The following is a 17,611-nucleotide window of genomic DNA, read 5'->3' on the forward strand; positions in this document are numbered from 1 at the left end:
AGTAACCTCATTTTCTAACAATTAAAAACCAACAAAAGAAAACATCAAATTAAAGAAAAACAAAAAGAAGAACATAATTAACTAATATGATAAAAAAACGAAAAAAAAATAAACAGAACAGAAATAAATTAACAAAATTATATTCTTGCATTACCCCCTCGCCTTTAGGCTTTGGAGGCGGCACAATGTAAAGCTGTGAATTTTCAACACGCTGCTGCTTATTCGATTGCGCAATTGCTCCACTCTTGGCGGCTACTACTTGTCTACATGTAGCAGTATTGCTACAAGTTGTTGTTGTTGCTAAAAGCGACGAACAATTCGATGAACTCGTCATCAATGCTGATGGCCAACTGTAGCTAATCTAGAGTTTCCACGAAAAACCCAAAACGCGTGCGCACGCAGATTGCAAAAAAAAGAGGAAGAGAGAGAGAGAGAGCAAATGAAAAGAAGGACCAAAATTTGTCTTGTGAGAACAGCGGTATAAATAAATTTATTAAAAAAAAAATAATTTTTAAACAAAAACTGCATTTTTATCTAACGATTTTCTTTTTTTCCTTTCGTTTTTCTTTTCTTAAGAAATGAATTATGAAAAATTGGTAAAACAAATCTTACCTCATTATCGAGAACACTTGCAACCACTTCAACCAAAAGGGTTCCTAGATTTTGGTGTGGAGTTCCATTCGGTGGTAAAGGTCCCGCTGACTGTGCATCACAGAGATCTTTCAAAACATTTGGCTGAGCATACTGAACCATTTTCTTAATAAGACCTAAACTGGCACGACGAACACTGCTAAGCATTGTTCCCTGGAACGTGCGACAAAAGCAGGGCAAGAAAAACTTCAAATACACTGGCGCCATTTCTGGATCACCACGTGGTTCAGTTGTTCCATCATCAGACTCAGATTTAAGCTGGCTACGCCCGGCGGACATCCATTCACCGGGTGATTGCAAAATTGCCGCAACCTCACGATGACCATCGTCGACTCGTTCACGAGCTTTGTCCAAAGGTGTCTTACCATCTTCATCACGTAAATCTGGATAGGCTCCAAATTTAAGGAGAACTTTGGCAATTCCTGGCCGGCCGAAGCAAGCGGCGTAATGCAACGATGAACTACGTTGGCCCTTATTCACATCGGCACCCTTCTCACACAAATACTCGACCATTTCGAGGGTTCCAAAAGCCGAAGCCCAGTTAAGGAGTGTCTGTCCGACATCATCCATGCAATTCACATCAATTCCACCGGTTTCAATAGCTTCTTGAAGAGCTTCTGTGTCTTTGCTGCGAATGCAGTCAATTAGCTGACGGTGTGTGCGCTCAGCACTTGAATCATTACGGCGTACTCTTGGCGCCAATTGACCTTGAGTACCCGCACCAACTCTACTTAGTGCCTGTCGACCTTCGAAAAGAAGCAAAAGCAGCAAATCTGCTAGACGCATGCAATCAAGAATGCAGCGTTCGTCACCCTTCAATGCCCTCTCCATGGCATCGGGCAGCTTAGACCTAAGCAGGTCATGTGTGATTGTTGGAGATCCCCGGCAGAGTGTTGACAACAACGAGATTGTTGTTGATATAGATTGCGAGGATCGTGTCGCGTCAGTGCTTTGTGTCTTATTAGTTGTTGTGACCGCATTCAAGCTATCATTATGACCAGTCGATGTGGAACTTGATCCTTGTTGTGCGTTACCTGCAGCATTGCCAAGCCTCTTCAATAATTCACTCACCAATCCATACTCAGCTAGTGGAGCTGGATCAACCCATTTGCGGGTAAAACGATCTGCAACCGATGCAAAGCATTTCAACGCTCCATCGGCCACCATCGGATCTTCGTGTTGCAACAAAGTACTCAAACTCTCTACACAATCCTGAATGCATGGACTATTTGGTTCCACTTTGGTGCACAAACGCGATACCACAGCCATTGCTGAGTGAAGGGTGTCCTTGTGCACTTGTGACCCACAGTCACGGATGAATGACAATACACAATGCAAGCCACCGCCATCGAATACAGCACCAGCTTCACGAGTACAAATCAACTCGAGAACTTTGATACACTGTTCAGCTAGATCACGGCTAGTACGGCTTGACAAATCAGCCACAACAAGACGATTACAAATTGCCTTAATGGCACCATCGATGGCAACAATGCGTCGGGTGCATTCGGCTGATACATCTAGGTAATAAGTTATTGCACGTGCTGTTACCTCAAGCACATTTTCAGGTGCAAGTTCGTCTAGGAAAATCTTGCAAAGGGCGGGAAGAAAGGTTCGTGGCGGGCAGCTATTAAAAAAATAAATAATTCGGTTATACAATTTATAAAGATATGTTTATTTTGTTTGGTACTAACCTTTCGAAGCATCTGTCCACATTATCGGACATAAGCAATAACATGCATAGCTGCTCCAGGGCAATCAATTGCATGTCACGCTCATCACCCTGACCCATAGACAGCCATTCCAGAAGCGTTTCCGGATCGACGTCACCCATCTGAAAATAATGAGACATAATTTGAGATATCAATTTAGTTTAATTTATTTATGATATTGTTGATTTCTATCAATTTCAAAATAAATTTTGTTTGTATTTTTAAGTGATTTTTAAATTTATTCGGCCATATAAATTATTTTAACCAAGAATTAAAGAGAATTCTTTAGAAGTGTTTTTTATTTTTAACCTAACAAGAAAAACTAAGAAAGATCATCAATATTGCTTTAGGTTGGAGTGTTTCGAGACAAGAAATGCTATGAATTATTTAGGTATTTGTTTAGGATGGTTTTAAGATTTTCAATTTCAAAAACTTTATTTTCAAGGTTTTTAGGTCATGCGATTGAAAATTCAAGTAATGAACAACGCAATTGCACAAAATGTGCAATAATTTAATACATGTGCTGCGATGATGATTTTTATGATTATAGTAATTATCAAGGTTTGATAAAATTTGTTTGTGAAATTGTTTAAAATGAATCAGAAATGGCAGTTGCGAAATACCGAAACCTTAAATACTGAAAATAAATGAACCAAGATAAAATTGCTGCCGTCAAGAAGGAACTACAACTAAAAACAACAACTGCCGGCTGATGAGAATTAAAAAAAGCAGCTATACTGTGAACTATTTGCATACATTTATTTGAATGTGGGAAATCAATGTTCCATTTATAATTTGATGGAGCGGAATTTTAATTTACTTTACTCTGTGTGCAACTGAGAAATTCTGTTTTTAATTGAACTCAATCGGGTGGAGAAATGAAAGAATGAAAGTCGTCGTCATTGATAGATTATAAAATCTAATCAATTGACTTTTATTGTGAAACAAATTTGCTTTGTGTGTCTATGGTAATATCCGGCGTTCTTTTTAAATGGTAAATAATCGTATGTAGATATCAAGTTAAGATTATCATGGAAACGAGAATGAAGTGATACAATGCTAAGGTTGTTGTTTTTTAAAGAGATGAATTTCAATGTTAATGAGAATGACAATGAGGAGTAGACTTTGCAAATATGTATACCAAAATAAGCTATTTTGTTTATATTTTTATAAAATCTTATTTGTTTAGTTAAGTTTTTATCACTTTGTATACAATGTAGGCCCGGAAAAAACCGAAATCCAAACGAAATGTTGACTAAAAATTAAAAATAAATATATTGTTTATGAAAATATCGTATTTCGTTTCGGATGAAGTTATAGAACCTGTTCGATTTCTGGGAATCTGTGCGATACTGAAATTATTTCGAAGGCGTTTCTTTGCGTTGGGCACAATTATTTTCGAAGAAGTGACCAATATTTTTTTAGTTGGGTATAATGCAAATAATTTTGGTTACAGAATTCAAGTTATCTCAACAAAATTCAAAAGCTTTGTTTTGTTATTCTACAAGTCGCCTGAGATTAAAGACAGTTCCAAAATTCTAACATTTAAATTGCGATCAAAATCAAATATAAACAATTAGATTCTCTTAAAATTGATAGTAAGAATTGAAATTGTGACAAGTTTAAATTCAAAAGACACTATTTTAAAAATTGAAGCAAAAAGAATACAATTTTCTCAAAAATTTTGTTTGAGTAGTTCTTAAAAATGAGATATAACAGACTTCAAGAACAAGTTTGAAAAAATCTATTTTAACATTTTATATAATGTTAGGTTAAAATATGGCTGTTTTGACTGGAAAAGAACACACTTGAAACCGATGTTGGCCCTTATGATACCAAATTGGATCTTTCCTACTCGTAAACCATTCGGAACTTATTATGAAGTGTTTCAGACAGTATATGTTGGAATTTATTAGATCGTTTAGATCATTTAGTAGATGTTAGGACAGGACATGAACTTACAGTACGTGGTCAAATTACGAGTATTACGGCCACCATGAAGAACATTTACAGTCTGTCAAGTAAGAGAATGGCCGTGTTAATTTATGAAAAAATTATTCTATGAAACTTTCATATTTATATATACATTGAATACATTACAAACAATGATGCAATTTGATCAATAATGTGTCCAGTCACCACCGGCATCGATAATTGCCTGGACATCCGAGGCCAGTTAAGAGGTACAAAGTGCCGAAATCCTGCTTTGAGAAGCAGCCCCAAGGATGCACCTTTATTTCATGTTTTACGCTCCGCTGAACAAGCTTATTGGTGGAAGTTAACCAAGCTCGCGAGAGGACAGAACTTGCCCATATAGAACATTAATCAGTAAAAATCTCTATCAATTCTTTTTTTTAGTTTTTCAGTCAAAAGAGGCTTCTTCATTGTGTTGTGCCATTTCAGATCATGAGTATGAAGAAGGGTTCGGATAGTTTCGTAGGATATATCTAAACCTTTTGCCATTAATTGTGCTTGTCCTTGTTAAAGCAGGATTCCGAGAAAACAGATTCACTAATCTTTTTTTATCTTTTTTGATCACTTTTCGTTTCGAAGCACGTTCTGGTAAATCATCGACATTTTTACCAACTTTATATCGCTGTATCCACTTCTGTACAAATGCATTCGACTTTCTCATACATTTAGTAGCCGCAGATTGCGACACTTTGGGATCTTTCGGGTGGATGCAAAGGATCACAGCCTTGAAGCGTGACGCGTACTTAGCACTCATGGCGTTTAACGTGATTCTCTTTCAAAAGATCAACGGCAACCGAACCTTTGTTGACAATGCATCAAGGACAAAGCTTCCCTCTGTCGGCTCCAGAAGGAATTAGAACCAAATCTTTCATTAACTGTAGGTTAAGTCGACCACGCTTTTACTTGACAGGCTGTATATGCACGTGCTCAGAACAAAAATGTTGCAACAAACTGCAGAATGGTATCCAAACGGTGGCTATGTACTTATGCACTATTTTGCCAAAAAAATAACTGCATTTTGGTGGATTTATTGGAATAACCGGAAAAACTTTCTAGACTTTAATCCCATAGAAAATGGGAATTTTCTGACAACATAACTTTATTTGCAGTCAGTTGCATTCTTCGAAATTAAAATATTTATCTAGCTATTTTACTTATGTACTTGTACAGCAAAATTATTATCTACAATTAACTTTACGTAGATTACAAGTTCTGTTTTGTATTGCAAAGAAAAAGTCCTTATAACTTTTCCAATCTAACTCTTTTACACAAAATTTAGGTCATAAATTTAGCACGTATGACATCTTTCAATAAACAAAAAAATGATCAGCTGACATTTTGACATAAGTAGACTTGGCTTGACATTAGTAAGGGAAATTTTTCTTGAGTATTTTTTCATTAAACTGTCCTTAAATGGAGGGCAAATTTTTGACAGCTAGCCAATCAGGTACGATAAACTTGCCATACCTTTAAGTCCTTTATGTCTTTTGAACCTGCCCAATCTTTGGGAGCTTATGAAAACAAAAATAGGAAGAGAAAACATTACATACTGTGAGCGTCAAAAGAAAGTGTACAGCATTGAACTGCATTTTTAAAACACGAGGATTAAATCAAGAGGATTCGATCTTTTAGAAAAATACTTATTTTATTTTTGAAAGTATGTAGTTTATTTTAAATGAATTGCCCTATATAAAAATTAATAGAAAATAGTGAAAATATGTTTCAGTTTTTAAGCGTCAAAAAACAACTTTCCGCTTATCGGGAAAACAACCGTTAAATTTATTTTGTTTTCTTTACAGCTCATAACTAATTGATCAAAAGTGTTATTGAGTGCATTTCCATCCAAAGTTGCTTAAATTGTTTTTTTTTTTTGTTTTAATTAAAAAATGGGTAAACAAAGTGCAGTAGAATCACGACAACTTATTATAAAATTAAGAAAGGAACAAAATTTTACCGCGAAAGAGCCAAAACAGTGGGCAGTTGCCATAAAACGGGGAAACAAATTTTGGACAAGTTTCAAAAGTTCAAAAATGTAAAAGATCGACCTCGTTCCGAAAGGCCAAAAAGGCTATCGGTAAGTGATGAAAGTGCTGTTCGTCAAGGAAGTGCGAAAAAATCCCGCGTCTAGTACGTTAAAATTGCCGAAAACATTACCAAATCATCTGGAGTAAGCGCAAGCACTATTCCGCGCACTCTCCATAATAGCGGGCTACATGAAAGAGTTCCTCGCAAAAAGCCATACATTTCTGAAAAAATCAGAAGCGAAGACTTCTTTTTGTCAAGAGAAATATCAAAAAGAAAGTTCGTCATTTTGAAGTGAAGTGAAGTGCAAATTTGAGATTTTTGGTTCAAGAAAACCACCAAAAATATGGAGAACGAAATAAACAGATATGCACAAACAAATTTTAATTCAACAATTAAGCACGGAGGCGGTTCATCTAGAGTTGGGATCCTCGTCTTTTTTGACAATACAAAGATAAAAGAAGATTAATTTTAATATTTTAAGAGACAATTTGCCAAGTAGTGTTGCGAAATTGAGTTTAAGTGATTCAGGGGTCTTCCAACAAGACAACGACGCCAAGCACATATCGAAAATAGTCAAGGATTGGTTACTTTATAGTAAACCCTAGCAACTGGGTCACCCTCCGCAATGCCCAGACTAAAACCGCATCGATCATTTGTGAGAGTATTTGGAGAAGCAGATCCGAAAGAGGAACATTTCAAACGTCAGTTCTAGTTGAAGAGTGGCAAAAAATTCCAACCGAATTGACAGGAAAGCTGCTAGAGTTAATGCCCAGACGCCTGTTTTAAAGGCGAAATGGAAGCAGACAAAGTACAAGTTTTAAGTTTTTTACTTTGATTGAATAATGTACACTTTTTTTTGACGCTGATATTTATTTGTATTGTTTTTGTACGTTATTAATTTATGTCAAGTTTTAAGTGAAGTAATAATTTGATCACCCACTGTATAAGGTTGGAAACTCCCGTCTTTTGCTCGCTGGAGCTAGAAGTCAAAATACAGGTCTACCTATTAGGCAGTGTCTTTTTATGCTAAGTAGGTGACTTTTTGAGCTATGTAACTGGGGTTTGGAAGTTAACTCAAATTTATTGGACTTTAATTGATATTCTATAAATTGTATCCAATACAAAAATTATATTTGTATTAAAATAAAAGTACTTAACTTAACCGTGGGTGAAATTTAGCTTTAAAGATGTCAAAAATAAATGTGCTACATGAATTTTCAATTTTATAATCTCTTTGTTTTCATTTTTTCCACACAAAACAATTTATAGTCCAGTGAACTTTTTCAATTGAATTCGTGTGTTGTGTGATTTTATGTGATCCGAGGCGAGGAAGCAAGCAACAAGTAAAAGTCAGCAAACTTTAAGGTTAACGATTTTATTTACTTTAAAAATCATTATTATATTTTGTTTACTTTATTAAACACAATGAGAAATGAAATATCGCGAAAAAAAAAAAAACAAAAAGAAAGAGAAAACAAAAAAACCTAACCTTACTTGAATCATCAGTCAAAGGAAAAGAAAGATAAACGGAAAGTGAGAGAGAGAATGGAAAAAAAGATCACTTTAGAAAAGCAGCACTCGGAGGCACAACATCCAGCAGTCTGATAGTCTAATATGTCAAGTTGAATTTATTTGATCACAAGATTTTGATTAACAAATTTAGGTGACAACGAAACACATTCAAGTTATTCTATATATACAATTGCGTGACGGAAATCAGAAGTGACAAGCCAAACAAAGCATAATCAAGTGACAGCTATCAAAAGACAAACTCCGAAAAAATGTCAGATTTAAGACCACATGTGTAGTATCAAAGATGTTATAGCACTTAAGGGCCTTGCACATGAGAAGAGAACAACGAATGAACGAGTAGACGAACAAACGCGATTTTACACATTTCAAAAAGTCATTTTCAAACAAAAACACATTTAAATTATAAGAAACCATTTGACACTTATATTAGGATAATAAAATTTGCATTTTATTCTCTAAAACAAGAAAATATTGTAAAAACAATTTGGTAGTAACGAATTGCAGTGTGGTTGCTTCGAACTGTCAAACTCTATTCGCGTTCCACATACCATCCATACTGCAACGAATAAATTGTTAGCACTCAACTTAACCTCAAAATTATACCAAATGTAATTATAAATTGACAATTCGTCTCTGTTTGCGAATAGAATTAAAGCTCATGGTAAAGAAAAAAAATATGCAAATATATCCACAATTCGCGTTCGTAGCTTATGTGCATGATGCTTTACAACGTACATTGAAATTAATTAAAATTAAAAAAAAATGTCATATGTTATGTTTTTATTTTTATTTTATATTAGTTTTGCTTCAAGTGAAGCGAATTTATCTTCCTATGGGTAAAAAAGCGGTCACATAATTCTTTCCTTTGACAAAAATAAAAATAACAGCTATTTCGGAGTTAATATATTTTTTGGAATGTCATTTTAACTTAAACCTGTTGAAAAATTACTTAAATCGTTAAAAAATCATCGTTACGTTTACGTTTTACGATAGTTTTACTTAACGACTGCTTAAAGGCGTCATATGGCTGTCGTTTGGCACATGTTGTGGTCGCTTGTTCATTAAATTGTTTTAGTTTGCTATACATTTGATGATTAAAAAAAGGAAATGTTTTATAAGTTACAGGCACTCAAGGGGTTTCTAGTACCCTTTTTATGTTTATATTAAACGCAGTGCGAGCATTAGGAAAATAGGAAAAGATTTAAGAGGAGATACCTGTGCACAATGGTCTTAAAGTTCTGATCATCAAAATGGGAGGGAAAAACAGAGTTGGCCAAAGCATTCCACAGACTATAATAAATATCAAATAAGCTTATTGCTTTACAAATTATGACAGATCTTGAAAGGTGTAAAGATGGATGCACTTTAAAAATAATTTGATTTTTTGGCTTTATCTGACAGCAGTTTTGATGGTGCTTAATATAATTAGATAAGTCTAGCTATCATTGATTTTCATCAATGAAAATACTGTTTCGAGATTTAAAAGCGAGTAAGAGATTTAAATTTGTTATGTTTGGTGTCGAAATGAAGCGAACTGAAATGTTTCAATGATGGAAACAAAAACAATCAGCTGATTGTAGATTTCACAATTCGGAACATAATCGCTCCACTTTGTGTTCACATCTGTCAATTCTACTTTCAATAATCAACTCTAATCTTCGAGAAACAGTTATCTAGTGACAAAAATTTTCAATGAACTGTGGCGAACCCTACTTTCTAATTTCTAAACTAAAAATAATTTTGTTTAAACTATACAACTGAATATAAAAGAAATGTACTAGAGTAGTAAATGCCGGAAGGCTAATAGACATTTTAAAATGTTAAGATTTAATTTAACTTTCTTCTCTTGGCTGACCTCGTGTGATACACACGTCTCATAAGTATCCTAAAATATATTATTATTATAATATTCATCTTTAATTAAGAAATATTTTGTGTTAAATAAAGTGGACTTTAGTATTGTAACTTATATCTTTTATTTCGAAGTCGTCTAAAGGTACTCTACTAATAATCTCCACAATTGGTGACCCCGACGTGATCCTTTATTTCTTAAAAATTGAATAAAGATGACTGGAACCCAGGAACAGAAGCAACCTGATGGCTCATTCAATCCACCACTTCCTCCGACTATTTCAGCGAATTCTTCTTCCGCTGACACTAATGCTGAAATAGCATCTAATATTGCCATACGTATTCCACCGTTTTGGCATGAAAAACCCCAAATATGGTTTGCACAAATAGAGGCTCAATTTCAGTCCAGAAAAATAACTGGAGATTCATCGAAATTCAATGCGATAATTGGAGCAATCGAATCTCAAGTCCTAACACAGGTTTCGGATGCTGTTTTAAATCCCCCTAGAGATAATAAATATGAAAATCTTAAAACGCAAATCATAGAAAGATTTGAAGACTCCGAGCAGCGCAAAATTAAAAAACTTCTGTCTGAAGTTGATTTAGGAGACAAGAGGCCATCCCAACTCTTGAACGAATTACGTGAACTTGGTGGAAATCAAATTAACGCAGAGTTTCTAAAATCCCTTTGGTTACAGAGACTTCCTCCTCAGGTACGTGCTATATTACAGGCATCCAGTGAAGAGCTTGCAGCATTGTCTAAACTTGCGGACAAAGTAATGGAAATTGGTGAGTTCTCAAGTACAATCGCACTAACTACTACACAACGTGCTAAAAATGAATTAACCTCTTCATCTGCAACAAATACGTCACTTTCTTTGCAAGAGCAAGTACAACAACTTAGCTTTCAGATGCAAGAGCTTATGAAAGTTTCAAGAGGTAGAGACAATTTTGATCGCCGTAGCAGTCGGAGTGCACATCGTTCAAGTACACCGCGCTCATACTCTCGTGAACGAAATAAAAATGACACCATTTGCTGGTTTCATAAAAAATTTGGTATAAAAGCCAGAAACTGTCGTGAGCCATGCTCTTTCAAACGTCATCCAAAAAACTAATAAGCGATACGTTGCCCAATGTTCCCACAAAACAACGCATTGGACAACAAATTTACAGATTAGTTGTTTACGACTCGACAAGCAAAAACAATTTTCTCATCGACAGCGGAGCTGATGTCTCCGTTATACCACCTTCATACAAAGATCGATTTTCTCCATCGAAAACAACTTTATTTGCAGCCAACGGTAGTGTCATAAAAACGTATGGAGAGAAAAATTTAATCATCAATTTGGGTTTAAGACGAGCATTTAACTGGACTTTTCTAATCGCAGACGTCACACGAGCAATAATAGGAGCTGATTTTATTCGTAAGTTTGGACTACTCATCGATCTTAAAGGTAACCGTTTAATTGACAGCACAACTCAACTTAAAGTTAAAGCGAATACAACACCAGTGAACGTCACAGAGGTAACTATAAAATCATTCGATACTACTCAACCGTTTGCCCATATTTTGGCAGATTTCCAAGAGCTTGTTCATATGAATAGGAATCCGAGTAACACCACAGGAATCACGCATCATATTGAAACTACAGGTGCACCAGTGTTTGCTCGTCCACGTCGCCTCGATGCAGAAAAATACAAAGCTGCGCAATCAGAATTCAGGTATTTGATGGAAAAAGGTATTTGTCGACCTTCGAAAAGTAATTGGTCCAGCCCTTTACATATGGTAAAGAAAGCAAACGGAGAATGGCGCATTTGTGGCGATTACCGTGCTTTAAATGCAAATACAAAACCTGACCGATATCCTATACCTTTCATCCAGGATTTTTCCAACATATTGCACGGTCGAAAAGTGTTCTCTAAGATTGATTTGCAAAAAGCTTTCCATCAAATACCTGTCGAACCTTCAGATATTCCGAAGACTGCAATAACAACTCCATTCGGATTAATCGAGTTCCTCTATATGACGAATGGACTCTGCAATGCAGCGCAAACTTTCCAGCGGAACATTCATCAAGTTCTTCGTGGATTCGAATCCTTTACGTTTCCATACATCGACGATATTTGCGTTGCATCGTTTTCAGAAGCAGAGCATGAGAATCATTTGAGGCAAGTGTTGCAACGTTTAAAAGACTTTGGTCTCGCAATCAACCCATCAAAATGCGCTTTTGGACAGCCAGAGCTGGAATTCTTGGGCCATAAAATCAATGGTGATGGTATAAAGCCTCTTCTCAGTAAGGTAAAAGTTATTAAAGATTTCGCTAAACCTAAATTGGCGAAGGAATTGAAAAGATTCCTAGCCATGCTTAACTTTTACAGGCGTTTCTTGCCACGTGCGATCGACAAACAGATGATACTTCAAGCACTCATTATCGGAAATAAAAAAAACGACACATCTATCATCAAGTGGACAGCTGAAGCTGAGCTTGCTTTTGAGCAATGTAAATCTGATTTGGTAAAAGCAACACTATTGTCACACCCAGTCATCAATGCGGAAATATTTCTCAGCACGGACGCTTCTGACTTATCTATTGGTGCTGCCCTGCACCAAGTCGTGGATAATGTCACATACCCACTAGGATTCTTTTCTAAAAAATTGACAGATTCTCAACAAAAGCAAAGTACGTACGATAGAGAGCTGCTGGCTGTTTACGAAGCTGTGAAACATTTTCGCCATCAAATTGAGGGTCGTCATTTCTACATACAGACTGACCATAAGCCATTAATGTTCGCGTTTAAACAAAAAGCTGAAAAAGCATCACCTCGTCGTCTTAGGCAGCTTGACTTTATCGCTCAATTCACCACCGACATCAGGTACATAAAGGGGGAAGATAACTCTGTCGCAGATATGTTGTCCAGAATAACAGAATTTTCAAAATTCTCTATCGTCGATTCGCGTACTATTGCAGATGAACAAACAAAAGACACAAAATTCTTAAATGCTTTAAAAGAAGGTACATTTCCATCTACTTCTTTATTAATCAAGTCTTTTTCCATTCCAGAGAGTCAATCACTGCTCTACTGCGATGTATCATCTAACAGAATACGACCTGTTTTTCCGCCTGTTTTACGAACTCCTGTCATCGAGCATCGTAGTACCCGTGGCATGATGGTTAGTGCGTTGGACTGTCATGCAAGGGGTCTAGGGTTCAATCCCTGCCTGTGCCACCTTAATTTAAAAAAAAAAAAAAAATAATTTCCACGGGTACTGCCTCTTGCGAGGAATTGACAAATCCTTCAAGAGTAAATCTTGTCATGAAGAAGTGCTTTCTCAAAACTAGCCGTTCGGATTCGGCCTTAAATTGTAGGTCCCTTCCATTCCCAGTACTCGCACACAGGAATGGTTGAGAGTTGTAAGTCACTAGGCCCTGGTTCACAACGGACTGTTGCGCCACCCCATTTGATTTTTTTGTCATCGAGCATCTCCACAGCCTCTCACATCCAGGCAGGAAAGCTACAACAAAACTCATCCAGGAACGCTTCGTATGGCCCGGTATGCGAAAAGATATCGCAGCTGCTGTCAAGACTTGCGTATCGTGTCAAAAAAGCAAAGTGCTGCGGCATAATAAAACACCTTTTGGCTCGTATTCACCACCGTTGTCACGATTTGACCATGTTAATATCGATCTGGTCGGACCTCTGCCAACTTCGCAAGGATGCCGTTATATACTTACATGCGTCGACAGATATTCGAGATGGCCGGAAGCATTTCCCATTGCAGATATGACAGCGGAAACTGTATCGAAGGCATTCATTTCTGGATGGATTTCGCGCTTTGGTGTACCTTTACGAGTTACTACAGATTTAGGACGTCAATTCGAGAGTAATGTTTTTAAGGAAGTCACCCAATTTTACGGCATAAAACACCTCAAAACTACACCCTATCATCCGCAGTGTAATGGCATCATAGAACGTTGGCATAGATCCCTAAAAGCTGCTATTCGTTGTCACAAAACACAGGACTGGACAAGAGTCTTACCATCGATTCTCTTAGGACTCAGATCTACGTTTAAAGAAGACATCAAATCAACACCCGCAGAGATGTTATATGGTGCTACAATACGCTTGCCAGGTGATTTTTTTGGTGATCAACGAACATTTAAAGATGAGACCGAGTTTGTTAAAGATCTTCGAAGTTCCATGTCAAAGGTTCGTCCAACATCGACATCATGTCACGATACAGCCAACGTCTTTATCCAGCCTAGTTTAATGAACGCTGATCATGTTTTCATTCGAAATGATGCTGTTAAGTCTCCTCTCCAGCAACCATACGATGGACCTTATGAGGTTCTAAGCAGACACGATAAATACTTTAAGGTTAGGATTAAAAACCGAACATCAAAAATATCACTCGACCGTCTTAAAACAGCATTTCTTCCTCTTCAATCAACTGGAAGCAACTCAACTTTTGAAGCAAATCCACCTGTTACAAAAAACGTTCAACAAGAATCAACTTATACAACCAGATTTGGTAGACGAGTAAGAATACGTAAACCCAATTAAATTTTCAATTTTTTTAATTATGAATCAAATTTTCAATTAACTTTATTATGAATTTGATCTATAATACTTAAGTTAATTTGAGGGGGAGTAATGTGGCGAACCCTACTTTCTAATTTCTAAACTAAAAATAATTTTGTTTAAACTATACAACTGAATATAAAAGAAATGTACTAGAGTAGTAAATGCCGGAAGGCTAATAGACATTTTAAAATGTTAAGATTTAATTTAACTTTCTTCTCTTGGCTGACCTCGTGTGATACACACGTCTCATAAGTATCCTAAAATATATTATTATTATAATATTCATCTTTAATTAAGAAATATTTTGTGTTAAATAAAGTGGACTTTAGTATTGTAACTTATATCTTTTATTTCGAAGTCGTCTAAAGGTACTCTACTAATAATCTCCACAGAACTGACAAAATTTTAAATGATAGCTATTACTGACCCCTAAGTTAATTTTATCATGAAGAAATCGTTTTCAATCAATAGGTAATTTTGAATTTCATAATTCAAAATAAAATCGCTCCACTGACAGCGTTCCATTTTCTTTGTATTTTCACCTGTCAGTTTTACTTTCAATAATAAACTCTAATCTCAAATGCTTGATTCCATCAAGAAATATTAATCTAGTGACAGAAATTTCCAATGAACCAACAAAATTTTGAATGATAGCTTTAACTGGCCCCTGAGTTCATTTTATCATGTTTCTATAAAGAAATCGTTTTCAATTTTGAGTTTCATAATTCGGGACAAAATCGTTCCACTGAAAGCGTTCCATTTTGTTTGTATTTTCACCTGTCAGTTTTACTTTCAATACTCAACTCTATTCTCAAATTCTTTATTCCAAACAGAAAGTGCCTCATTATTTTTAAAGGCGCCAGTTATAGTTTATCATTGAAAACAAACATGTCAATTTTTTGACAGGTCGTTTATAGCTTTCATTTAGAATTTCTGTCATTAAAACAAAATTCTTGATTGAAATTCACCGAAAAATGTTTCTCTCATTGGAATTGTGTGAAATTGGAACACAAATGAGTGAACATAAAAGGGGAAAATGGATTTCCGTCCGGAAAATAGAAAAATAAATTTGTAGAGAAAAATAAATGCGCAGTTAAAAAGAATTCTTTGTGTGATTTCTGATCGATCAGTATTCATGTTTAATTTCTAATCATTCAAAAATTTTTCGGGATCGATTTGAATGAAAGCTATAACTATGAGAAAGTAACATGACAGAAATTTTCAATGATAGCTATTAACGTTCTGTCAAAAAATTCCAATGATTGTTTTTAATGAATCAAATCGAAAATATAATAAAAAAAGCAACACTACCTTCCGAGTTACAAAGTCAAAGATAGATATTGTTAAAAGTTAAAGTCTTGAACACATCTTCGCTATAGATGGATCCAATTGTAATCGTATGCTAGCTAGCGATACACACAATGAAAATCGCTGAGTGGGATACAAATTAACTTAAATGGGATTGCTCCAGAAAGTCGAAAAATTCACAAAGATTCGAACTCGAAAGATGCAATATTTCCTCTCATTCGATTTTATTTGTTTATTGCGGAAAGCAAAGTCAAAACCACAAAGGAGCAATAAATTTCCGCATTAAACCAGAAATCACTTCTTCGCGTCATTCGAGAGTATGGTTGGTATTTTATTTTGTGTTACACTTGATCTGTAGTGTGTAGCGGTAGCGATGTGATTTGGTAGCGCAGTGTTTGGTGTGCGGTCAGTGTTTTATACAGCTCACAACACTTTCTCTCTTATTTTTTTTTTGTTTGGTTACTTTTTGCAAAAGCGGAAGGAAATTGTGTGGAAGGCTACACTGTACTTCTAAAAGCAACAACACTGTAACATCAGCAAACAGCAATGCAGACAAAAGTTAAAACGTTTCGATGACGACGAAGATAAGGCAGGCAGGCAACGATGATGATGAAGATTATTTAAAGGAAAATGAAAAAAACAAAAATCATCATCAATACCGATTTCCGCCATCTCGCCGTCGCCATCTTTTTAGTGGTGCGTCTGGTTAAACGTGAATTTATTCAAAGTGGTGGCCTGGTAGTTGGATTTAACAGTGAAAGGATCCGGGAAAAATCAGTTGAGTGGGTAGTCGTCGTCGTACTTTGTAGTAGTAAACCAATAAATCCCAATGGTGCCAATGCACCAACAGCAGGGTCAGATTTAATTGAGACTTGCAATTACTCTTGACATATAAACGTTATACAAAACAACAAAAAAGGCAAAAAAAAAATGATGAATCTCGTCTGATTTAATTTTCTTTTTTTTATTTTGCCGATAAAGACACATTAATAAATGTACATTGTGTACAACTCTTTGAAGCTGGACTTATTATTGAGTGAAATTTTTATAATTGATATGCAATTACTTACTATTAAGTTACTTGTTCGCGACTAGCGGTTATTAGATGCTCTTTTTTGTTTTTCATAATAGAGAAGGCTTCAATTAAATGTACTTATTTAATTAGAGACAAAAATAGCTTACGTATTATTTACTTTAAGTGAGAAAGTAACATGACTTGTAATTTTTTTAATAGTGAAATATTATGTACATAGTTGAATTTTAATTCAACCTTTTTTTTTAGAGATAACTTGATTTATATGGAAATAAATTTAGAGTTTCGAAAAAGTGGTATCCACTTCCGATTGCGATTAACTTGATTTTCTCTTTAGGCATTCTCTTTTTACTTGGGTAGACTTAAGTAAACTTAAAAAAGTTAAGAAACTGGACCTTATTTAATGACTCATGTGTAAACAATTTTTTTTAGTGAAATTTTAACTTAAATCTGAATCGACTGCTCAAGCTGTTAGCTGTCACAATGACACAAATAAGTTGATGAGCTAATTTGACTTTTGTTATTGGTTTCTGTCTTTTTTAGTAATTTGGATCACCATATTGTTGAAAGGCAACACATACACGCTTCAGCTTCGGCTTCGTCTGCGTTACGTTAGGCCTGCTTCTAGGTTGCTTTGAATGACATTTCTATTATTTCATCCCTCCAAAGAGCAAATATTTTGTTTGTTGACATTTTTTTACAGCTGATGAGCTGTCAGACAAAGCAAATGTTCAGATAATTGAACTAAAGCTTCCGTTTGGAGTCACATTACGTTACATTACGTTCTTTTCCTTACGATTGTCAAACGAAACGTGAGGTCGAAGCTCCATTGTGATAGCATGCATTGAATTCCTATGGCTGAACTGGTAAACGTCAGGCGAAGACGAAGCTGAAGCGTGTTTGTGTTTCAGCCATCAGATCCGCTTATTAAATGCAGCGG

The 17,611-nt window shown here is 35.6% G+C and overlaps 1 protein-coding gene across 5 annotated transcripts in view; it reads right to left on the reverse strand.

The window, feature by feature from the left end:
* Positions 1–17,611, reverse strand: part of LOC129949808 (E3 ubiquitin-protein ligase Ufd4) — a 144,178-nt gene that overhangs the window by 20,296 nt on the left and 106,271 nt on the right. For 3 of the 5 annotated variants that reach the window (XM_056061457.1, XM_056061458.1, XM_056061456.1), the window contains 3 exons: positions 2,346–2,485; positions 613–2,278; positions 155–361 (listed from right to left, as the gene is read on the reverse strand). In XM_056061457.1, the coding sequence (XP_055917432.1) occupies positions 155–361; positions 613–2,278; positions 2,346–2,485 (2,013 nt within the window). The remainder of the gene's footprint in view (positions 1–154; positions 362–612; positions 2,279–2,345; positions 2,486–17,611) is intronic. The other 2 variants (XM_056061459.1, XM_056061461.1) reach the window with 1 other exon arrangement.

Source organism: Eupeodes corollae, chromosome 3 (genome assembly GCF_945859685.1).
Source record: "Eupeodes corollae chromosome 3, idEupCoro1.1, whole genome shotgun sequence".
In the NCBI taxonomy this organism is placed as follows: Eukaryota; Metazoa; Arthropoda; class Insecta; order Diptera; family Syrphidae; genus Eupeodes; species Eupeodes corollae.